Source organism: Panulirus ornatus, chromosome 38 (assembly GCF_036320965.1).
Source record: "Panulirus ornatus isolate Po-2019 chromosome 38, ASM3632096v1, whole genome shotgun sequence".
In the NCBI taxonomy this organism is placed as follows: domain Eukaryota; kingdom Metazoa; phylum Arthropoda; class Malacostraca; order Decapoda; family Palinuridae; genus Panulirus; species Panulirus ornatus.
Genome location: NC_092261.1, coordinates 11,558,415 through 11,578,200, shown reverse-complemented (window position 1 = coordinate 11,578,200; position 19,786 = coordinate 11,558,415). Strand labels below are relative to the sequence as shown.

Below are 19,786 nucleotides of genomic sequence, written 5' to 3'. Positions count from 1 at the left end.
CCATGCTGGTCCGAACTCTGGAAGAGCTTCTGATGGCTCATGGTCAGTAAAGCTAACCACTGCACCATATGTGTGTATGTGTGTGTGTGTGTGTGTGTGTGTGTGTGTGTGTGTGTGTGTGTTAATTTCAAGATGTCTTCTGCTTGTTCTACCCCTACATTTTCTGAAGAACTTTTAACTGTGTACGTCATTACTCTGGTTTAAAGACCAGGTCATCCATAACTCTTCTCTTCTCGATGGTGGACAAATCTAAGGCCTCTGGCCTTTCCCTGTAACCCAGCTCTCTTAATTCCGGTACTGTCTTTTCTGTTGCTCTCCGTTGGACCTTCTCCATCAGCTCTTCGTCTTTTTTTCTTAAACAAGGTGACCAAACGTGAGAAGCATAGTCCAATTCTGGCCTCATGCACGACATGACCAGTTCACTGAGTAATTCCCTTATCCAGGAACTGGTATGCAACGCTTGCATCTACCAAGGAGACACGAGGTCTTCTTTAGTATCCTCCTGAGGTGGGGAGTCTGGAGACAGGTTAGGAACAACGTCGAAGCCCCGCAAGTCTCACTCAAACGAAGATTCCTGGAGCTTATTTTCCACTCGATGTTCCCACTCGAGGTCTTCTTTCACGGTGGCCCATCCTCATTACCTTTAATTTCCTTAAATAGAAATCCCACCAGTCAATGTCATATTGTCTAGGTCCCCTTGTAAGTCGACGCAATCCCTCTCGCATTTTAACCGCGCTCGCTCACGACTCCGGCATCATCCGCAAAATTCAGTAGTTTCCAGTGTCTACATTCACACAAAGAACAAGTGACGTCACTCAGAACCACAATCCGACACAAAGCAAGCAGACGACAACAGCAAAACCCACCTGCCTCCACCCCCCAATCATACGTCACACGCAGTTTTCAATTCCAAGCCAGATCATACCGTAATGAGATTGAAACCCTATTTTCTCACAGTTATAGAGGACCGACGTTTTTACTGGCAACTTCGAACGGGGCATTAATGAGATGGAAACCCCTTGAGAGGAGGCGCTAATAGCGTTTGATCGACGATCGGAAATTATTTTAGGAGGGGGAAGGGGGGAGAGCGCCCCCAAACGAGGGAAGAGTTATCTTCGTCTAACTTATCAGAAAAGAAGAGGACAGTTTACGAGGACGGTGTTGAGTCTATGAGGACAGTTTAGAATTGATGAGGACAATGTACGAGACAGTGAAGCTTACGAGGACGGGGTAGAGTTTATGAAGTTTACGAGGGCAATGTACAGTTTACGAAGGCAGAGATTACGAATCTTAAGAACGAGGTCAGAGTAGCTTACGAAAAGTTCACGAGGACAGTGTAGCTTACGAAAAGTTTACGCGGACAGTGTAGCTTACGAAAAGTTTACGCGGACAGTGTAGCTTACGAAAAGTTTACGAGGACAGTGTAGCTTACGAAAAGTTTACGTGGACGGTGTAGCTTACGAAAAGTTTGTGAGGACAGGTTCCAAGACACTCCTTCATCGCCACAACACAACAGAAAATGACGCGTTTACGTAAAAAAAAAAAAGAAATAATCAGTTTAGACTAAGTAGAAAAGAAATAATCAGTTTATACAAAGTAGGAAAGAAATAATCATTTTATACAAAGTAGAAAAGAGAAATAATCAGTTCATACAAAGTAGAAAAGAGAAATAATCAGTTTATACAAAGAGGTCAGTACTTAAAAATCTACTCATTGTCTAGGAGCTGCCGTACTTTCATCAATTTTTAACCGACTCAAAAGTGATGGGCAACAAAAATTTATGAAACATTAGAGGCAACACAGGTCGCTAATGGAGGCCATGAACGTTTTAGTGTGTGCTTATAAAAATCCTCGCAAGTTGTTTATGAAAAAGAAAATACCGCACGCGATAAGCTGTAGGACAAGAATATAAACTTTGAAAGCGTATATATATATATATATATATATATATATATATATATATATATATATATATATATATATATATATATATATATATATATAAAACGAGGTTATAATATTATACTGCGTGCTTCATATATCACATAAAGTGAGAGGCTACGTTACTTTTAATGTATTGAGAAAAGCTCCCGCTTCCCTTCCTGCGAAAAATTCTCAGACATCTTACGAAGTTGAGTATGTTCATCAGCGCGCACGCAAGCGTGAGTGGCAGTGTAGCCAAATCCATCCACACGGACTTCACGTCTCCAAGTACTGCCCTAGTATGTTGGGAAAGCAGGAAACACAATCTTTGCACGACGTAAGGGAGATCCCCCTTACGGGGAGACCTTATCAATCTTATCCCGCTCCGGTCCACCTCAAAGCGTCTGTCCACCCCTACCACATCAGGGACAGCCATCAGCCGGACCCCTTACCACACACAACCCCTACACCCTTATCTCATCAGTGTTCTTGTTTCCCTTCATTACCTGCTGAATCATTCAACTCCGACGACAATGAAGCCCCTCATGGTCTACTTGAACTAATCAGCCAATGAGCTTTTCAATGTTATACGATCCGGTTCTCAGGTCATGAGACTTGACGTTCCCAAGGTCTTTGGACCTGAAGTTCCCACAACGACCTTGAAGTTTCCAGGTCGTTCGCCGTGAAATTCCCAAGTTAATGGACCCGAAGTTCCCAGGTGTCTGACCTGCGAGTGAATCAGGATCTATCATATCCTCAAGACGACAAAGGAATCTTGGAAACCCGACAAATGAATCAAGGAAACCCTATCATACACAACTGTTCTGATTACATGCAGGATTAACTTGTCCTTGTACAGAGCACTGATCTTGCGTCCGGGAAACGGTTCTGATTATACAAATTGACTCAACAGAGACAAATCCACAACAATCCGACTTATCAACTCTCTATGTCTTGTGACTTCAAAATTTGACTCATTACACCAGGTGTTGGCCTTGTTTTCCCTGTTCGATGAAGAGTATTTTGGTTTTGGTTCTCCCAAAATAGGCTGCTTGAATTCCTCCTGTTATAGGCTAGACCACACAACACTCGGTAGGCAAATGCATCACATGATTACTGTTGAGCCGATGAAAACTCGTTTGTTAAGCCGTTGTGATGTCTGTTTCTTTCCCTAAACGTCCAAATCTTGGAACTCTCACCTTCTCGTGTTTATTCTATCAGCTATGACCAGCCCCTATCTTACTCGTGTTTATTCTATCAGCTATGACCAGCCCCTATCTTAAAAGGTAGGTTTTCCACTTCCCTCGAAAACTGGATTTTCCTCTTCTCTTCTTATTGTTCCGTTTCTGTAACTCTGTTTCATAAATCACTAAAGGCCTGGCTTCGATGTGGAGTTCTTCCATAGCGACAACCTCTGATGCAAAAAAAGTTTAAAGCATATTCTCGATGCGTATATAAATCACCGCAAATCGTGAATTTGGCGCACATGACACACATTTTATCCCAATTATTGGAAATTCTCTGCATAATTTCCCTGGAAAAAAAAAATCGACCCAGTGGTCAGCGTGTGGGAGGAAAATGAGCAAAAGAGAAAAAAAGTCAGTATTTTAAAAAAAATATTTTTTTACACTCCATCCTCGAGTCAAAAAAAAAAGAAGTAAAATCTGTTCATGGGTGAAGTGAGAGTGTAACGTGGAATCAATCGTACAAGAGCTCTCCATGTTGTACCTACAGCTGAAGCCGAACTGGGGGATGTTTTTTTAAGTCTTCGTCCGCGGGTTGAAAAGGGCTTTCCCGCCGTGGCTAATGATTGAAAAGGGCTTTCCCGCCGTGGATAATGACCGACAGTATTACTAATCAAGAGAACAGGAGTGACGTCAAGACCAAAGGCAAAATAAATATCTTATTTCAATTACCGGCGAGTCTACCAGGGTTACCCCGCCATGCTTCCCGAGTGGAAACATTGAATTCAAACATGATTGCTTACCTTATTTACCCTAAAAGCTTATTTTCCAGATGAGGCACAGCTTAATGTTTGCTGGAAAAGCTAATCTTCCAAAGACTAACGCCATCCGGATGAACGGCATCAAGGGCGAACCTTGATTGTCTCTGGTTCTGGGGCGTTTTGATGAGTGAATCTTCTTCCTCCTCTGGTGTTCTGTGATGCCGGTGTCTAGGTGAGGGCTGCAGCACACCTGCATGCACAGTGGGTGAGGGTCACCAGCACTGCACTACCGCTCGAATCTGGGAGTGTGTGTGTGTGTGTGTGTGTGTGTGTGTGTGTGTGTGTGTGTGTGTGTGTGTGTGTGGATCACTCTGCTTAGCAAGTACAACTGCGAGCCTAATGCGTCTAGCGAGTAATTTCTATGGACCTGAATATTCCACGTGTCTCTCTGGAGATCTGTAAGTTTTGTGGTGGTGTTTAATGGATTTCAGTGACTAAAAGAGTGTGTGTGTGTGTGTGTGTGTGTGTGTGTGTGTGTGTGTGTGTGTGTGTGTGTGTGTGTGTGTGCGTCTTAAGTACAGTCGCTCTCAAAGGACGCATCGTGTTACTCAAGGATCGTACCGTGGTTCTCAAGGGTTGCACCGTCTTACCCAAGGTTCGTACCGCTGTACTTAGGGCACACACCGTCTTACTCAAGGGTTGTACCGTCGTGTTCAAGGATCGTACCGTCGTTCTCGTGGTTCGCATCGTCTTACCCAAAGGGTCGAACCGTCGTGCTCAAGGGATGATAAAGAAAAAAGAAGAAAAAAAGAATTCTGGTCAGTTTCCCGGTCGTCTGTGAGGCAGGGACCAGGGCCAACAGCAGCATCAACCAACCATTTTTCCAGGGAACATTATACACCAGACTCTAGTATTCACGCCGCCGGTGAGGAATTATTAAATTCATTTCCCGCTCCACGATGCAAGGGGAAAATTTCCTCGAAAAAATAGTTGGATGATAATGTGATCATTCTTTTTCATTGTGTGTCTTTATCATATCTCTTATCAGGAAGATAGGAATTCCAATCATACCATATATATATATATATATATATATATGCAGGAAAGGGGAGATCCTATAATGAGTCCTATAAATCCCATTGTTAATATTTCGGCCCTTGTCAGCACGCCCACCCGGCCAGCCTCTTAACCTGCACACCCGCACCAACTACGCCCACGCCCACGTCCACACCCGTCGGCAACATCAACACAAGAACCAGTACCACTACACGTACAAGACACTACGCGAGGTGCACCTGAAATGGCCCTTCTACCACATACAATGTAATACAGAACATTGGGCGTCCTTCGTTAAACCACGTAACGTTTTTATTTGGTCACCATCATAAGTGAGGAACTAACGAGATAAAGCAAAACGCTCGCGACATGAGTTATAAAAAACAGAACCACCACTGCCGACCCAGTGGTAGGTCAGTGTGGAGTGAACCCGCTAACTCCGGCTGGATCCTTTGCACAATATGGAGTGATCCCGTTAACTCCGGCCTAATCCTTTGTATAAAGTCTTCAGGCAGGTCAATAGTCCAGCCGCCAAGGAACCCTCCACTACACCCTCCCCGGTCACCCAGTACAGTGTACTGGGTCGACTGCCAGGTTATACTTATGGATGTATCGAATACACCGTGTCAACTGACCCTGTAATACACCCATATACACACTCTCCCTCACACCCAGCCATATATACTCACGAAACAAGAGCCCCACGAAAGCAGAACACTCACCCCCGTACTGTCCAAATGTATGTACGCACCATTACGTCTACGTCCGTCGTGCTTGGCTTACGCCCATGGACAAGTACGCCTTACGCCTACGCACGAGTACGCCACAGGAGGAATTTAGCGCCCGGTCAATAACCCGAGGCCAGAAAACCATTGATTCTGGAGTGGCCCCTGGCCTAGCCAAACCCATGGGCCAGCAGATATGTTTTCAAGGTTTATTATCATTATTATCATTATTATTATTAATTATTATTATAATTATTATTATTATTATTATTATTATTATTATCATTATTATTATCATTATTATCATTATCATTATTATCACTATCATTATTATCATTATCATCATCATTATCAATATTATTATAATCATTATCATTATTATTATCATTATTATCATTATCATAATTATCATTATTATCATTATTATTAAGTGGAAACATCTTCGATGTTCTGGTATAAACACACACACACACACACACACATACACACAATGAACCACCTCACAGCCATCAGGTATACCAGAGGTGAGGATGAAAAGGACAAGGTTGAATCATTACCGTACAGAGGCGGGAGGTGGGAGGAGCAATGGAAGTTTTGCCAAGGGGGAGGAGGGAGTGAGAGATACGAACCCTCAGGACTACACCTGAAGGCAGCAGTAGGAAAAAAAAATGTAGAAAAAAAATATAGCATCGAAACATTTTCCCGAGAATGCCAAAGTCTGTAATATTTACGAGTTTGAAGGCCACGCGAACATTCGCGGAAAGCGTCTTGAACTTCAAGAACTGGTGGACAGGTTGGATGACAAGAGATACATACGAGGACAAACCTTAGGAAACAGTTACCAGCACATCTAAAGCTGCCGAGACAGAACACCGGAAGGTTAGACGGAGGAAAAGTAGGTCGGCGATGCGTCTACACAAGAATATCATGTTGAATTTAAGAAAGACGTGCGGGGGATGGGGAGAGAATCAGGAGGTGGAAAATGAATATCGTGAATATAATGGAACCTTTTTACACACTTGGGTGACGACTGAAGAGACAGAGAGGACAGGGAGGATGGGAATACATTGTACAGGAGAGACGGGACAACCCCGTAAAGTGACAAAAGAAAATGGAGAAATAGACCGAGGGAGTCTTGAGGCAGACCTACATGCCGACAGACAGTGAGGAACGGGGAAAAGGTTTACATACAAAAGGCCATCATAACAAGGCGGGTGTTGGAGAATTCCAAAGGGGAAAAAAGTACAGACGGGGAAGAAGACTTGAAAGAACAGCTATACACAAAAGGCAGTCTTATCCGCTGAGTGAAAAGGAGGAAGTAAAAAAAAGAAAAATTGTATTGATAAATCTCATACCTGCAAATCCTGACGGAGTAGTAGGGGGGTAGTAGGAAAGAACGTGAATTCCAGGATCGAGTGGATGCGGGAGAGCCACACATCACAGGCAGAGTGGAATGTTAAACTCAGTAAATATGTCAGATCGCAAGAGAAGTTCCCCAGACCGAAATACACTCACATTAAAAGACATAGGCAGATGCGGGGGGAGACAAGCCTTACCAGCCAGAGAAACCTTAGAATTGCCAGGCGTAGTGGCAAACACCAGACTCTTTAGCCAACATGGTCTTTGAAAGATAGTAACTGAGGGAATATCGAATACCCTGCTGATGTACACTCCAAGACCCAGGTCAACATTTCAATAAAAATAATGAAAGAACGATCCTGCTGGAGTAAGAATCGACCAGGTAAACCATGCAGAGCCGTGGTATAAAGTTTTAATTCCCGGTGAACTTCAACTACGTGGAAACAAACAGGGGGTCAGTCCTGACGCTGTACCTACAGTCACGCCCTTGACCTTCCCCTACGGAGCAATTGTCGAGGGAGAGAGACAGGCCAGTCCTGCATGTAAGTCAAAGGTGAAGCGGGAGGCTGTCAGCAGGGGAGACGGGACTAGCAGGGAAACAGAAGGAGAGACGAGACGGTAGAGAGGAAGGGTAGACGGGATTAGGAGACGAGGACAATAAAGAGATAACAGGGAGACTGGATACCAGGAGGAGAGAATACTGGACCGACGAGAGACAACTGAAGGTGAATATTATAAAAGTTTGTCGGTGAAATAATTTCAAGGCTGGGATACATCCCTCCCTCCCGCCCTCCTGACCCAGTATGTTTGCTTGGTGGACGTTTATTTAATTTTGTTGGTTCTCTCATTTTGGAGGTTATCCGTCTTATTTTGGAGGTTATCTGTCTTATTTTGGAGGTTATCTGTCTTATTTTGGAGGTTATCCGTCTTATTTTGGAGGTTATCTGTCTTATTTTGGAGGTTATCCGTCTTATTTTGGAGGTTATCTGTCTTATTTTGGAGGTTATCTGTCTTATTTTGGAGGTCATCTGTCTTATTTTGGAGGTTATCTGTCTTAGTACGGAGGTAATCTAAATCTCTTTTGGTGGTTGTTTGTCTTCTTCTGGTGGTCGACTGTTCATTTTGTTGGTTGTTTTGTCATACCTGGTAGATGTTTGCCTTATTTTGCCGGTTATATGTCTCTTCTTGAAGTCGTTTGCTTCGCATTCGTCTTGTTTTGGCCGTTGCTTATCTCAGTCGTATGTCTCAGGTGGTCGTTCCTTCTTCTGGAAAGTAATATACAGGAGGGGAGGATTTCCAGCACTCTCACTCCCGCTCCTCATAGTCGCCTCCTACGACAAGCAAGGAATACGTGGTTGTTCCTTTGAATTTGATTGTCATCAGCTTCGATCTGTTCGACAACCACTCATTTTTAGGCTAGCAACCCTCCCTTCGTACTGGCTGGCCGCGGTTACTCCAGTCTATCGCAACGTATTCCAGTGTAGACTCCAACTATTCCAGTCGGAGTGACCCAGCCTTTGCATCTACCTGATCCCACGGCCTCTGGACCGTCAGCTATTGTCCAGGCATCTGAGACGCGTTCCTCAACCTTAAGCACGACGGTAAGACACAGCTTTAGGTTATGGTCGCTTGACCTTTGACTTGGCCCTTCAGGGCAAAGGTGAAAGGTACTCCCCAGGCGTCTTGTATCACAGGGTTAACTTTAGCTTCAAACCTCCAATTAAGATTAGAATTAGAAGCGTACTTCACACTGATCTATGCTTGGGAATTTGCTTTCCATTCGAAAAAGGTAATCTTTAATTTGCTGAACGTATCACGACCAATAAGTGTAAATTTCCTAATGATTGAGGCATGCGGGTAGACAAGTGAAAAAAAAAGCATAGGCGCACACACACACACACACACACATCCTAACGTACACACAATGCAAACGTGTATATATATATATATATATATATATATATATATATATATATATATATATATATATATATATATATATATATATCCTGTCGTCCATACCAGTGAAAGCGGCCACCTTTCTGAGAGCTGCTAGAACAACATAAAGGATAAAAGGGATTCCAACATCCATCCGTCTGAACCCCCTCCCCCTTCTATCCCTCCAATATCCGTCCACCAGAACTCTCCTCTATCCCTCGTCACCCCATCCACCCGACCTTAACCCCCTCAGCCCTGCCACAACATCCCATCACCCACGCCACATCCCTGCCCTCCTCATGCCCATGCTTACCAGCCCTACTCACCCCTTACTATTGCCATCACTGGACCTCCAAGACACCGTAAAATAAAAGATCTGGTTTCTTTACCAGCCTCCTATGTGGCAGTGTCAAATGCTTTCTGGTATTCCAGGCCTACATAATCACTCTAGCCTTCCCTTTTGTCTAAACCGGAGCTCGCACACTTTTGTTGCGTTCTATCTTGGAAGGATAACGATCTATAATTCAAGTACACAAAAGACAAATCAAAAGCTTGTAAAACCGTCTAGCCTACTGCGTTCACATCGACGGAGGGCTAGGAGGCTGAAGGCAAGTATGAGGTATGTCACGCGCGCCCCATGGGCCACATGCATAGTGAGAGCTGTGTGTGTCTGGTCTTAGAATCATCCCTGACATTTGAAGATGTTAAGAGATTATTCGGACTTTTGGTTGTAATTTGACGTCGACGACCTTTATGAACCGGGCAGCTTGAAAGGCTTCAAGCCCAAACAACAACCAACCAACCATCCAATCAACCAATCGGGTGACCCGCCACACGTCCACACAACAGACCAGCCCCCAGCACACCCACCACGTCTCCATCTTTAATCCCTTCGTCTTAACAAGACTGTCAACGACAAGGAAGTTGTTGACACTTGCGAGAGGGATCCTCTTCTTTTCTCTTAGGATCTAATACGTTTGAGCCATAATTGTCAGCTGATAGTAATGGCGACGATGGGGGTGTGTGTGAAGGCCAGAGGTGCACGGGTAACGTCGTCAACAGCGGGACCTTGCGAACGCTTTTCACTATCCGATAATTCTTAAGGCAATTTTGCCAGGGATATTCTAGGCGAGTGCGACGCGCCAGGGAGAGCCCGGGTCTCTCACCTGTAGCGTCAGGAGTGTGTCAGTTACAAGAGCCAGGCCTTCCTCTGACCCTGAACGAGAGAGTACACAGACGAGGCCAGCCCTCCTGCCTAGCCTAATGTCGTCCACACATCAAGGCAACCAACTCGCCAAACTCCGATAAAGAAATACAAAACAATATCCATCCAAATTCTCTCGTCATTTTTTGACATTCTATTCGTCAACTTACAAAGAGAAGCTCAATTTACACCTCACAATATCGACGAGGTAGTCTGTCCCCCACCCTGCACACTTAATCGTCGCTGGCAACACTATGATCACTGTCGCCCAGCCCCCTGAAGCTCAAAAAAAATAAAGGACATTCTTCAGACAGAGGACAAATCCTCATCTCCCACAAGACGATGCCTCGAGCCCCCAGGACAAATTGAAAGCCGCTGCCGATGAAGTTCTCGCCTTCTCGCGCTGCTGCAGACGGATGGACCTCGTTGAAGCCCTGGTCGTCGACCAAACGGCAAAGCCACAGCCACCTGGGGCTGCCCACTGCCACGGTCCTTACAATACGTGGAATATTATAGTTGGGAGGACAGATTTCAAGTACGGTATATATATATATATATATATATATATATATATATATATATATATATATATATATATATATATATATATATATATATATAGGCAGGAATCGTTAAACACGTTTCACACTATTTCGGACAGCAAACAAAATTTAACCTCAGCAATCCAACGCATAAATCATCGTCCAACCCTTTCATTAAATGCACGATGTATGTATCTTCATAACCTCATGACCAGAGCCACTGTGGACGTAATGACGACATGGCATGTGGTGGGACCTGCCCACTTGCGCCCTCAACACAAACACCACACACTTTCGACCCTGCGTCAGGCACTCATTACAAAACCCAAGGCACGAAAACAAAACAGAAAAAAAAATTACGTTCAGGAATGTTAAATATAAGACAGGGATCTTGTGATTTCAAGGAGTGACGGCTTTAATACATCCATGTGTACGTGTTTTGTCATATATATATATATATATATATATATATATATATATATATATATATATATACATATATATATATATATATATATCACATAATGCCCTACGACAACAGGAGTCAAACCTCTACCACTTGTGTGGGAGCTTAGCACGCTACTTCACTAGGCTATGGATCAGTATAGCCGTGTCAGTACCGTACTCAGCCCCACACAAAAAGTGGTAGAGGGCCTAATCCTACCGCTGGAGGGCATTCTGTGCATGTTGGATGAAACAAGCTTTTTTTTGCTCCTTACGCAAAAAACAGATTAAAAAAAAAAGTGAAATGAGAAAATTACACGGTCATGTTAAACATGCACCCACACACAGACCTTACATGAAAACCAAATGATCACGAAGAGAAAGCCGCCAAAAAGACTAGTACAGCTGACGACATTTTACGTGAAGGTATTTCCTTGATATTTGCAGCCATGGACGGTAGATGTGATAGAGGCGGCCTTTACACACACACACACACACACACACACACATATATATCAACACCCTTATATATGTTTTTCTTTCCCTGCTTCTCGACGTGGGGCTGTGTGAGGTACCGGGGTGTGGGCACTTACATGTCTTCCTCCCCACCAGCCTGCCTGCCTGCCTGCCTGCTCGCTTGCCTGCCTGCCTGTGGGTAGGAAGATAACCCGCGCCTCTTAAAACGTAACGCATGAAATGGGGTTATAAGACGGGCACCTTCCTCTGCAAGTTAAGGTGAAGTGAAGGCAACAGGATGAGGGAAGGAAGGACGAGAGTCGTGGTTAACGTTTCATAAATGTATCAACTCGACATAAATTCGGAGTACGTAAACATGCGAAAGTCCAATAGTACGCATGATGAAGTAGGAGTATTTGCAGTAGGCGATAAAGTAAGAGTATATACAGCAAGGGATAAGTAAGAATATATATATATATATATATATATATATATATATATATATATATATATATATATATATATATATATATATATATATATATATATATATAGCAGGGGATAAAGAAGAATATAGAGTAGGGGATATAGTACGAGTATACACAGCAGGGGACAAAGTCGGAGTATACGCAGCAGGGGATAAAGTAGGAGTATATATACAGCAGAGGATTCAGCAGGGGTTTACAGAAGATCAACCACCAAAAAGAAATACAAGAGATAAACTGCCAGAAATACAACACGGGATCATAACTGATGTGCAGCCTCTTCCTCCTCCTCCACCTGGTCTATTATCCCGCGCCCTTCTTCCTCTCCGTCTCTCGTTCCCTCCTCCCTCACTTCCCTTGCCTTCTCTTTCCCTCCTACATCTCCTTCCTGCCTCACTCTCCCCTTGCTCCCTCTCCCACGCCTCTCACCACCCATGGGGATGGATGGCCAGCATCGCTTCAAACCTTCCCCCTCCCAACTGTGATTTACTTCATCCAGTATTCCATCGACGTCTACCACTCGCTTCACCTGGGGCTTGGGCGTGAGGCCAGGCTTAGATGATACGAGACGGACAGACGGACTGAATGACTGACCAACAGACTGACAGACTGAACAGCAAAGAGACAGACAGACTGACTGGGTCACGACGGAGAAAGGGAATGTAGCGTAAAAAAAAAAATCCGTTTTCTTTTTACTGCGGTGGTCTTCAAAACGCTTGCCACGTATGATCCCAAAGAGAAGCTTGAAGGTCGCCGTAAATTGTTTGATCGGTGTACCCTGGAGGAGCGACTTTCTTCCCCCAAAGTTGTTGGCCGTTTTTAGCACAACTTCCCGCCTTAGGGACGGGGGAGAGGATGATCGGTAATTTACCGGAACGCTGACTCTTTTTCCTCTTCGACTACACTCCGGACTTTCTTCTGTTACCGAGAAGAGATTATGAATAATAGTCTGGAAACCACGAGACTACGCGAATATAAAAGATTTTTTCATCGCAATGGTTTATAGTAATGAAAGATGGAATAAAACCTTAACGAAACGGAATAAAAAATATTATAGGTGAAACTCATTATAAAGAATATATTAAGAACTTTATCAAACTAAAGAATTCTATCAAGTCTAATTAGGATCAGAGAATCTAGCGTGACACCATCTTTCCAAAATCAAGAGAGATGCTGTAAAATCTTAATTCTTAATGGTGGTATATGATCAAGAAAACAGGAATGATAAAAGATTATCTTTAAAAAAAAATGGTACTAATGTGACACAAATTAGAGAAGGAAGCAACACCCCGACTTGAAGTAGTACTGTACAGTCGTCGCTGGGATCATAGAGTACAGTCCTATTAGAATCCCAAATAAATAATTTCAATTCGAATGGAATTCTATAAATGAGTTATAGGGCTCTTAATCCTTCTGAGCAATAACCAGTACTGTATCACAATCTTTCTAAATCATGCAGGAAGAGAAGCGTCAAATCATTTCTTTCTTCAATTTCTATCAAACTAAGATGCGCTACTTGATGAAGGACAATAATGACCCCGTGTGATGATAATGGTGCAAAATCAAGAGGCTAACGTGGTCTTGAATTCTAAGCGTAAATGGAGAGGCAACATTCATGGCTGGTCCATACCTGCACTTCATCTCGCCTCGTTTTATTCACAGTATGCTGTGGGCTGTATTTACAGTGGCACAGTAAAAAAAATGGATGAAAGCAATAAAGCACGCTGTAACAGAACACTTGCAAAACGGTATGTAAACGTGCCATAGATCACTTACATACAGCTAAAGAAAGAAACAGATAAACCCACTATAAATCAATACAGATAAACCAGGTAAAAATAATATTAACATATATATATATATATATATATATATATATATATATATATATATATATATATATATATATATATATATATATATAACATGATGTTGAAGAAGGGGTATACATACGGTAAACAACACTTAAAAACAACAAAGTAAAAAATAAATTACAAAACCCGTGTGAACAAATGAGCAACACATGTAAGCCTAAGAAAGACGGAGGGTCTGAGAATTATTAAAAATGGCCATAACTCTTGTACATGAGGCCCGTCTCAAGTGGTGGCGCGCTGGGCAATTACTCTGGCCCAAAGTGAATCACCAGTCAGCTTAAGGAGTGTGTGTGAGGGGCTGGAGTGAAGGAAGGATTCCACGAACTCGTGCTCTGTGGTAATCTAAGTCTGTGAATCCACACCGACAATTGAATGGGTCAAGGGCCGTAGAAAAACACAGAATGGAGCAGGCGTTAAATTTTGTTACAGTTTTGGCGTAAAGCCTTGTTCACGAAGATTAACACGAGGCAAGAAAGTGTTCAGGTCTCTTGTCGTTAACCTGTGTGCACAAGGCTTTATGCCTAAAACGTAGCAGGATAAAACACCCGTTCCATTCTGTCTTTTTCTCTTACCTTGATCCACTTAATCGCGTCTCACCAACCATCACCAACCAACATCCCCGGCTGACATGAACTTCGTAAATTTACTGAGGGCAGGTTGTAATAATGTTGTGGACTTACCACGTCTGGGCCTGGGTCACCATTCCGTCCACCTGAAATAAAACAAAAATCTAATTTAAAAAAAAGGACTATTTTTCTAACTGCTAACCTGATATATGATGATAATGTTTCGAATTTACTAGTCTGTTCACGACATTCCAACTTTAACTCCCTTGGCTGTGAGATGTGGTACACAGGAATGTTCCTCGTTTATGGATGTTGAACAGAGCTTCTCTCGGCTGTAAGCAACAGCCTATGCTATCACACTCACGGTCGTGGTATGTGGAACCTACAGAATTCTTTTAAGATGTGGATAGCGGCAGATACAGCAGTAGTCCTCTGGTCCTCTGCTGTACCATTCCGGAGATCCCTGGGCTGTGGGCGGGCGACGTATAATGTAACAGGGACCCTCCTTAATGAAAGTGCCAAAACATACGAGATCCTCCCGTGTTGGTCCGCGTCCACATTTTGTAACTTGACAACGACACACGGAAGAGCTCGATGGGTTCCGGGAGGCAATACACACGTAGCAGGCCCTTTGGGTCTGACCGGTTATATATATATATATATATATATATATATATATATATATATATATATATATATATATATATATGGGATCCACCTGATCTTCGCTTTCTGAGACATGAGACATGCAAGAGTGCCCTGAACCGTCTTTGGTTCGAGACACGTACATATGAGATCCCTCTGACTTTCGCTTGGGACACGCAAGAGATTGATGTATCCCAGACCTTCATACCTCCCTGAAAGTAGGAGAACCCCTCTGGGTCCCTGGGCCCCATCTGTCACCCTTCTGTGTCGATGTATTGGACCCACTGTACGCTCTGTACTTGACCACGCCTACCTCTACACATGTGCCTTTCATCCATACTCTCACTGAAATGCTTCATAGAAAATAAGGATCCAATTGGCGCTCGTTCGAAGAAACGTCAGGGCTTACGAGAAAATGGGTAAACAGAGGCCGGGAGGTGGGGTGGATTCCCTGACTACTGACGACTGTTGGTAACAGAACAGTACAGAGACAGCGAGCATAACAGGTATTGCCTCATGTGACTGGGCTACCCATGGTGCTGGTGTGTGACAGGGTTCTGTGTGATGAGCGCCGTATGATGGGTGTTGTGCGATGGAAGTTGTGTGACGGGTGATGTACGACAAGTATTGTGTGACGGTTGTCGTACGACAGGCATCGTGTGACGGACGATGTGTGACGGGTGCTATATGACTTGTGCAACGGGTATTGCATGACGAGCAATTGTGAAACGGGTGTAGCATGACGGGCAATTGTGCGACGGGTGTAGCATGACGGGCAATTGTGCGACCGGTGTTTTATAACGTGCCTTGTGTGACGGGGGTGTGTTGTCTACGCGAGGTTGTGTGACGGGTGTTGTGATGACGTGCATTATGACATGATGGGTGTTGCGTTTCGCCCGCAGCGTGCAACATCCTGGTGGACGAAGTCTCGGGCGTGTACACCCTGAGGAACCACGGCGGACGCTCCAACTGCTCCATCACCACCATCTTCCCCGCCACCGTCTCCATCGTCCAGCTGGCCGTGGGCGTCAACGGTGTTGCCGTCCCCAATAGGGCCATCGAGACGGGCGTCCTCAGCAGGGTAAGTGGACCATCTCAGCAGGGTGAGTGGACCATCTCAGCAGGGTGAATGGACCACACACCTCAGTTAGGAAGGTGAATGGCAGAGGCTGAGCGAGATAGCTAGCCGGAGAGATTGGTCCATAGGCAGAGATACAATTTTTATACACAGAAATAGAGCGATACGAGGCTGTGGTTTGAGTGCATTATATATGACAGTTAGAGGAAGAATGTGTGCGATTGTGGCCATTTCCTTCGTCTGTTCCTTGCACTACCTCGTTAACGTGGTAAACGGCGAACGTGTGAAAGACATAATATAATAATGATAATAACAATGATAATAATAATAATAATAATAATAATAATAATAATAATAATAATAGTCATAATAATAATAATAATAATAGTAATAATAATAATAATAATAATAATAATAATAATAAACAGAAAATGCACAAATGCTTCTTAGTATATATGTCAGAACATCTGTAAACGTACCACCTGACAACATCATGTTAGTGTTGAGCCAAACGCAGCCCATACATAATCCATGACCCTTGCCAGGACCTCAACTAACCATGTGTTCTCTCTCACCCACCACCCACCTGCCCCCCTCAGTGTGAGAAGAGGGGCTCCCGCGACTACGTGCAGATAGGCGGCGGGCAGGGGCTGGACGTAACCAAGCTGGAGGTGGAGGACTCTGTCTGTGGCATGGATTCCAACCCACGTAAGTCAAACCTCCCATACCAGTTACTAACACTACCTGGCCTCCATCTTCTTTCATGACTTACCAACTACTGACTCAAAGGTTTTCATTCACTTCGTCTTCGTTGACGTCTGATAATTATGTTATATTCAACTGTGTGAAGTAATTTCTTTGGGCGTATGTACGTCACGACAGAGTGTTGTGAGCTCACTGCTAAAGGACCACACTGCCAAGTACACTAGGTGCTCTGTAAGAGATGGTAACCATTCAAGTGCACTGAGAGCACACCAACTCTTAGTGTACGTTGTAGCACACTATACATAAGTACACTTTAGGACCACTCTGTCAGCTGTGATCATGGCACAGCTGATCAGCAGAATGTAGGACCACACCAGCAACTTTGATCATGGCAACCAACTGACCAGGATGCTGTAGGACTACATCAACAGCTGTGATCATGGGAGACAGCTGATCATCTCATCTGTAGAGCCACACCAACAGTTATGATCACGGTAAACAGCTGATCAGTATACTGTAGGTCTACACCCAACAACTGTGTGACCCGAGGAAGACAGTCGCTTGGTAAAAATTGCAAGACCAAATCAGCAGCTACGTGCGTGTGAGGTATGCTAAGCATACCTAAGAACAGCTGACATCACAGCTTGCCCAACTGAACCCTGCTGCTTTTCGTCAGCCTAAAAAAAAACCTACTGTGCAGCCCGGAAAAGAAATCATCATCAATGTGCGCGAAGAACTCACAATTCCGCGCGTTTGTCCAAAGAAAATCATAAGAAAAAGTGCCTGGCTGGCTGGCTGGCTGGGGTGTCATTTATTCAGGAAGAAACAAGTGGAGGTGGAGTGTCTGGGGCCACCCACATCAGGACCGGCGGAACAGCATATACCAGGGACACATTACCAAGCCATGGCCTGGTGGTGCATTGACACCGGCTCGGCCTCACCTGCCTCTCTCCCAGCCCCGAGGCAAGAGATGCAAGGAAGAAAATAGACGTCTTGCATACCCAGTACCATATCTCCTCATCACACGACACAGCCGACAGGTTAAGGGATGTGGCAACAAGAAAGGAAAACCCCCTCACCGTAACACACACACTGTAGTAACAAATAGTAATACCATGCAACAGATTATCACATGCGCAAAGGTAAAAAGGCAGCTCAATACAACATACAAGACAAACATCTTAACAAACATGAGGAAAGACAATCAAATAAACAGAAGGGAAAACCAACGGTCAAACAGACACCAAGCAAGACCGCCCGGCAGGCAAACAGAAAAACTGCCACACAGACGGACAGATACAGACAACAATATATACCATTTGTACTGGTAGAAGAACTGACACAATACGAGTCACGCAAATACATACACATGAGCACAGAACTATGAACACAAGTAAATAATAAGGCAACCAAACACACAATAAAAAGACACTCAACCATGCCTAATAACACCCAAAAAAAACGCAGGACATAAAGAAAAAACATACAAAAAAGAAACAAATTCAACCAAAAACCACATATAGAAAACAAGACTGAAAAACAAAACAGGATTTGTACCATAACTAGACGGAAAATGTGCGAACAAAAAAATGCAATAAAGCAGGCATTCAACCATGGATATAGACAGACAACACGAGCCCAATAAACACATACACACACACACACACACACACACACACACACACACCACCGCCAACAAAGGCGGCAGGGCCAAGGTATCGTCACAACGGAGGACGACCCTCACAAAGCGACCTAATGAACCACTTTATCGCCTCTTTCAAAACGCCAACTTAAAATAGTTGAGAAGAAAGGAAGAGGTAGGAGGACGCTGTGTGAGGGCGTGTATGAGACGGGCAGGCATGGACAAGTGTGTGTGTGTGTGTGGGTGCGTGTGTGTGTGCGTGTGTGTGTCTGTGTGTATGTGTGTGTTACAGGGAGAAAGTTTTAAACCAGTGATGCTCCCGTCCCTTAAACTTGTACATGTCCCATGTCTTTACCCCTGTGTACGTGTGCGGACACACCCTCGCCAATGCCAGGTAACTATTTCATCGACCAGCCGTTAGGGGAGGATGAACAGCTGGGTGGACTGTGGACCGCCTGCTGCGACCAAGATTCGAAGCCTGTGCGTTTTTGTGTGCGTGTGAATTTCGTCGTGAGAAATAAAACACCTCATCTGCATATCATCCGCTCTCGTACAAACAGCCTCTTACACAAACATCACAGCCTCTCGTAAATATATCATCTCCTCTCATGCAAACATCTTAGCCTCTCATACAAACATCTTACCTTCTCACACAAACATCCTACCCTATCAAACAATCATTCATACAAACATCTTACCCTCTCATATAAACATCTTTCATACACACAACTTACCCTTTCATACAAACATCTCATTTTATAAAAACATCTTAGCCTCTCATTCAAACATCTTCCCCTCTCATACATACGACCTCTCATGAAATCATCTTCCCCTCTCGTTACAAACACCTTCCCCTCTCATACAATCATCCTCCCCTCTCATTACAAACACCTTCCTCTTTCGTACGAACACCTTTCCCTCTCGTAAAGTTCTCAAGTGTTCTGTGACAATGTCTCTAGCTATAGTCTCCCTTGTATAGTCTTGATGGTAAATAGGGTAATATATTAACAGAAGTTCATTAATATTACAATAATAATTATCACTGACGTGGTATACAGTGTGTGTGTGTATGTGTGTGTGTGTGTGTGGGAGGGGGGACATGCTTACAGAGGGGAGAACCAGGGTATGTGAAGCGTTCAAAGTAGACAGTTATAAAGTCTGTGAGGCTTGGCTGTGGATGGTAAACACTGCTCTCGGTG

At 43.9% G+C, this 19,786-nt stretch overlaps 1 protein-coding gene across 1 annotated transcript in view; it reads left to right on the top strand.

Moving 5' to 3' along the window:
- Positions 1-19,786, top strand: part of LOC139760903 (corticotropin-releasing factor-binding protein) — a 175,771-nt gene that overhangs the window by 137,265 nt on the left and 18,720 nt on the right. The window contains exons 5-6 of the mRNA XM_071684672.1: positions 16,065-16,243; positions 16,840-16,948. Coding sequence (XP_071540773.1) covers positions 16,065-16,243; positions 16,840-16,948 — 288 coding nt within the window. The remainder of the gene's footprint in view (positions 1-16,064; positions 16,244-16,839; positions 16,949-19,786) is intronic.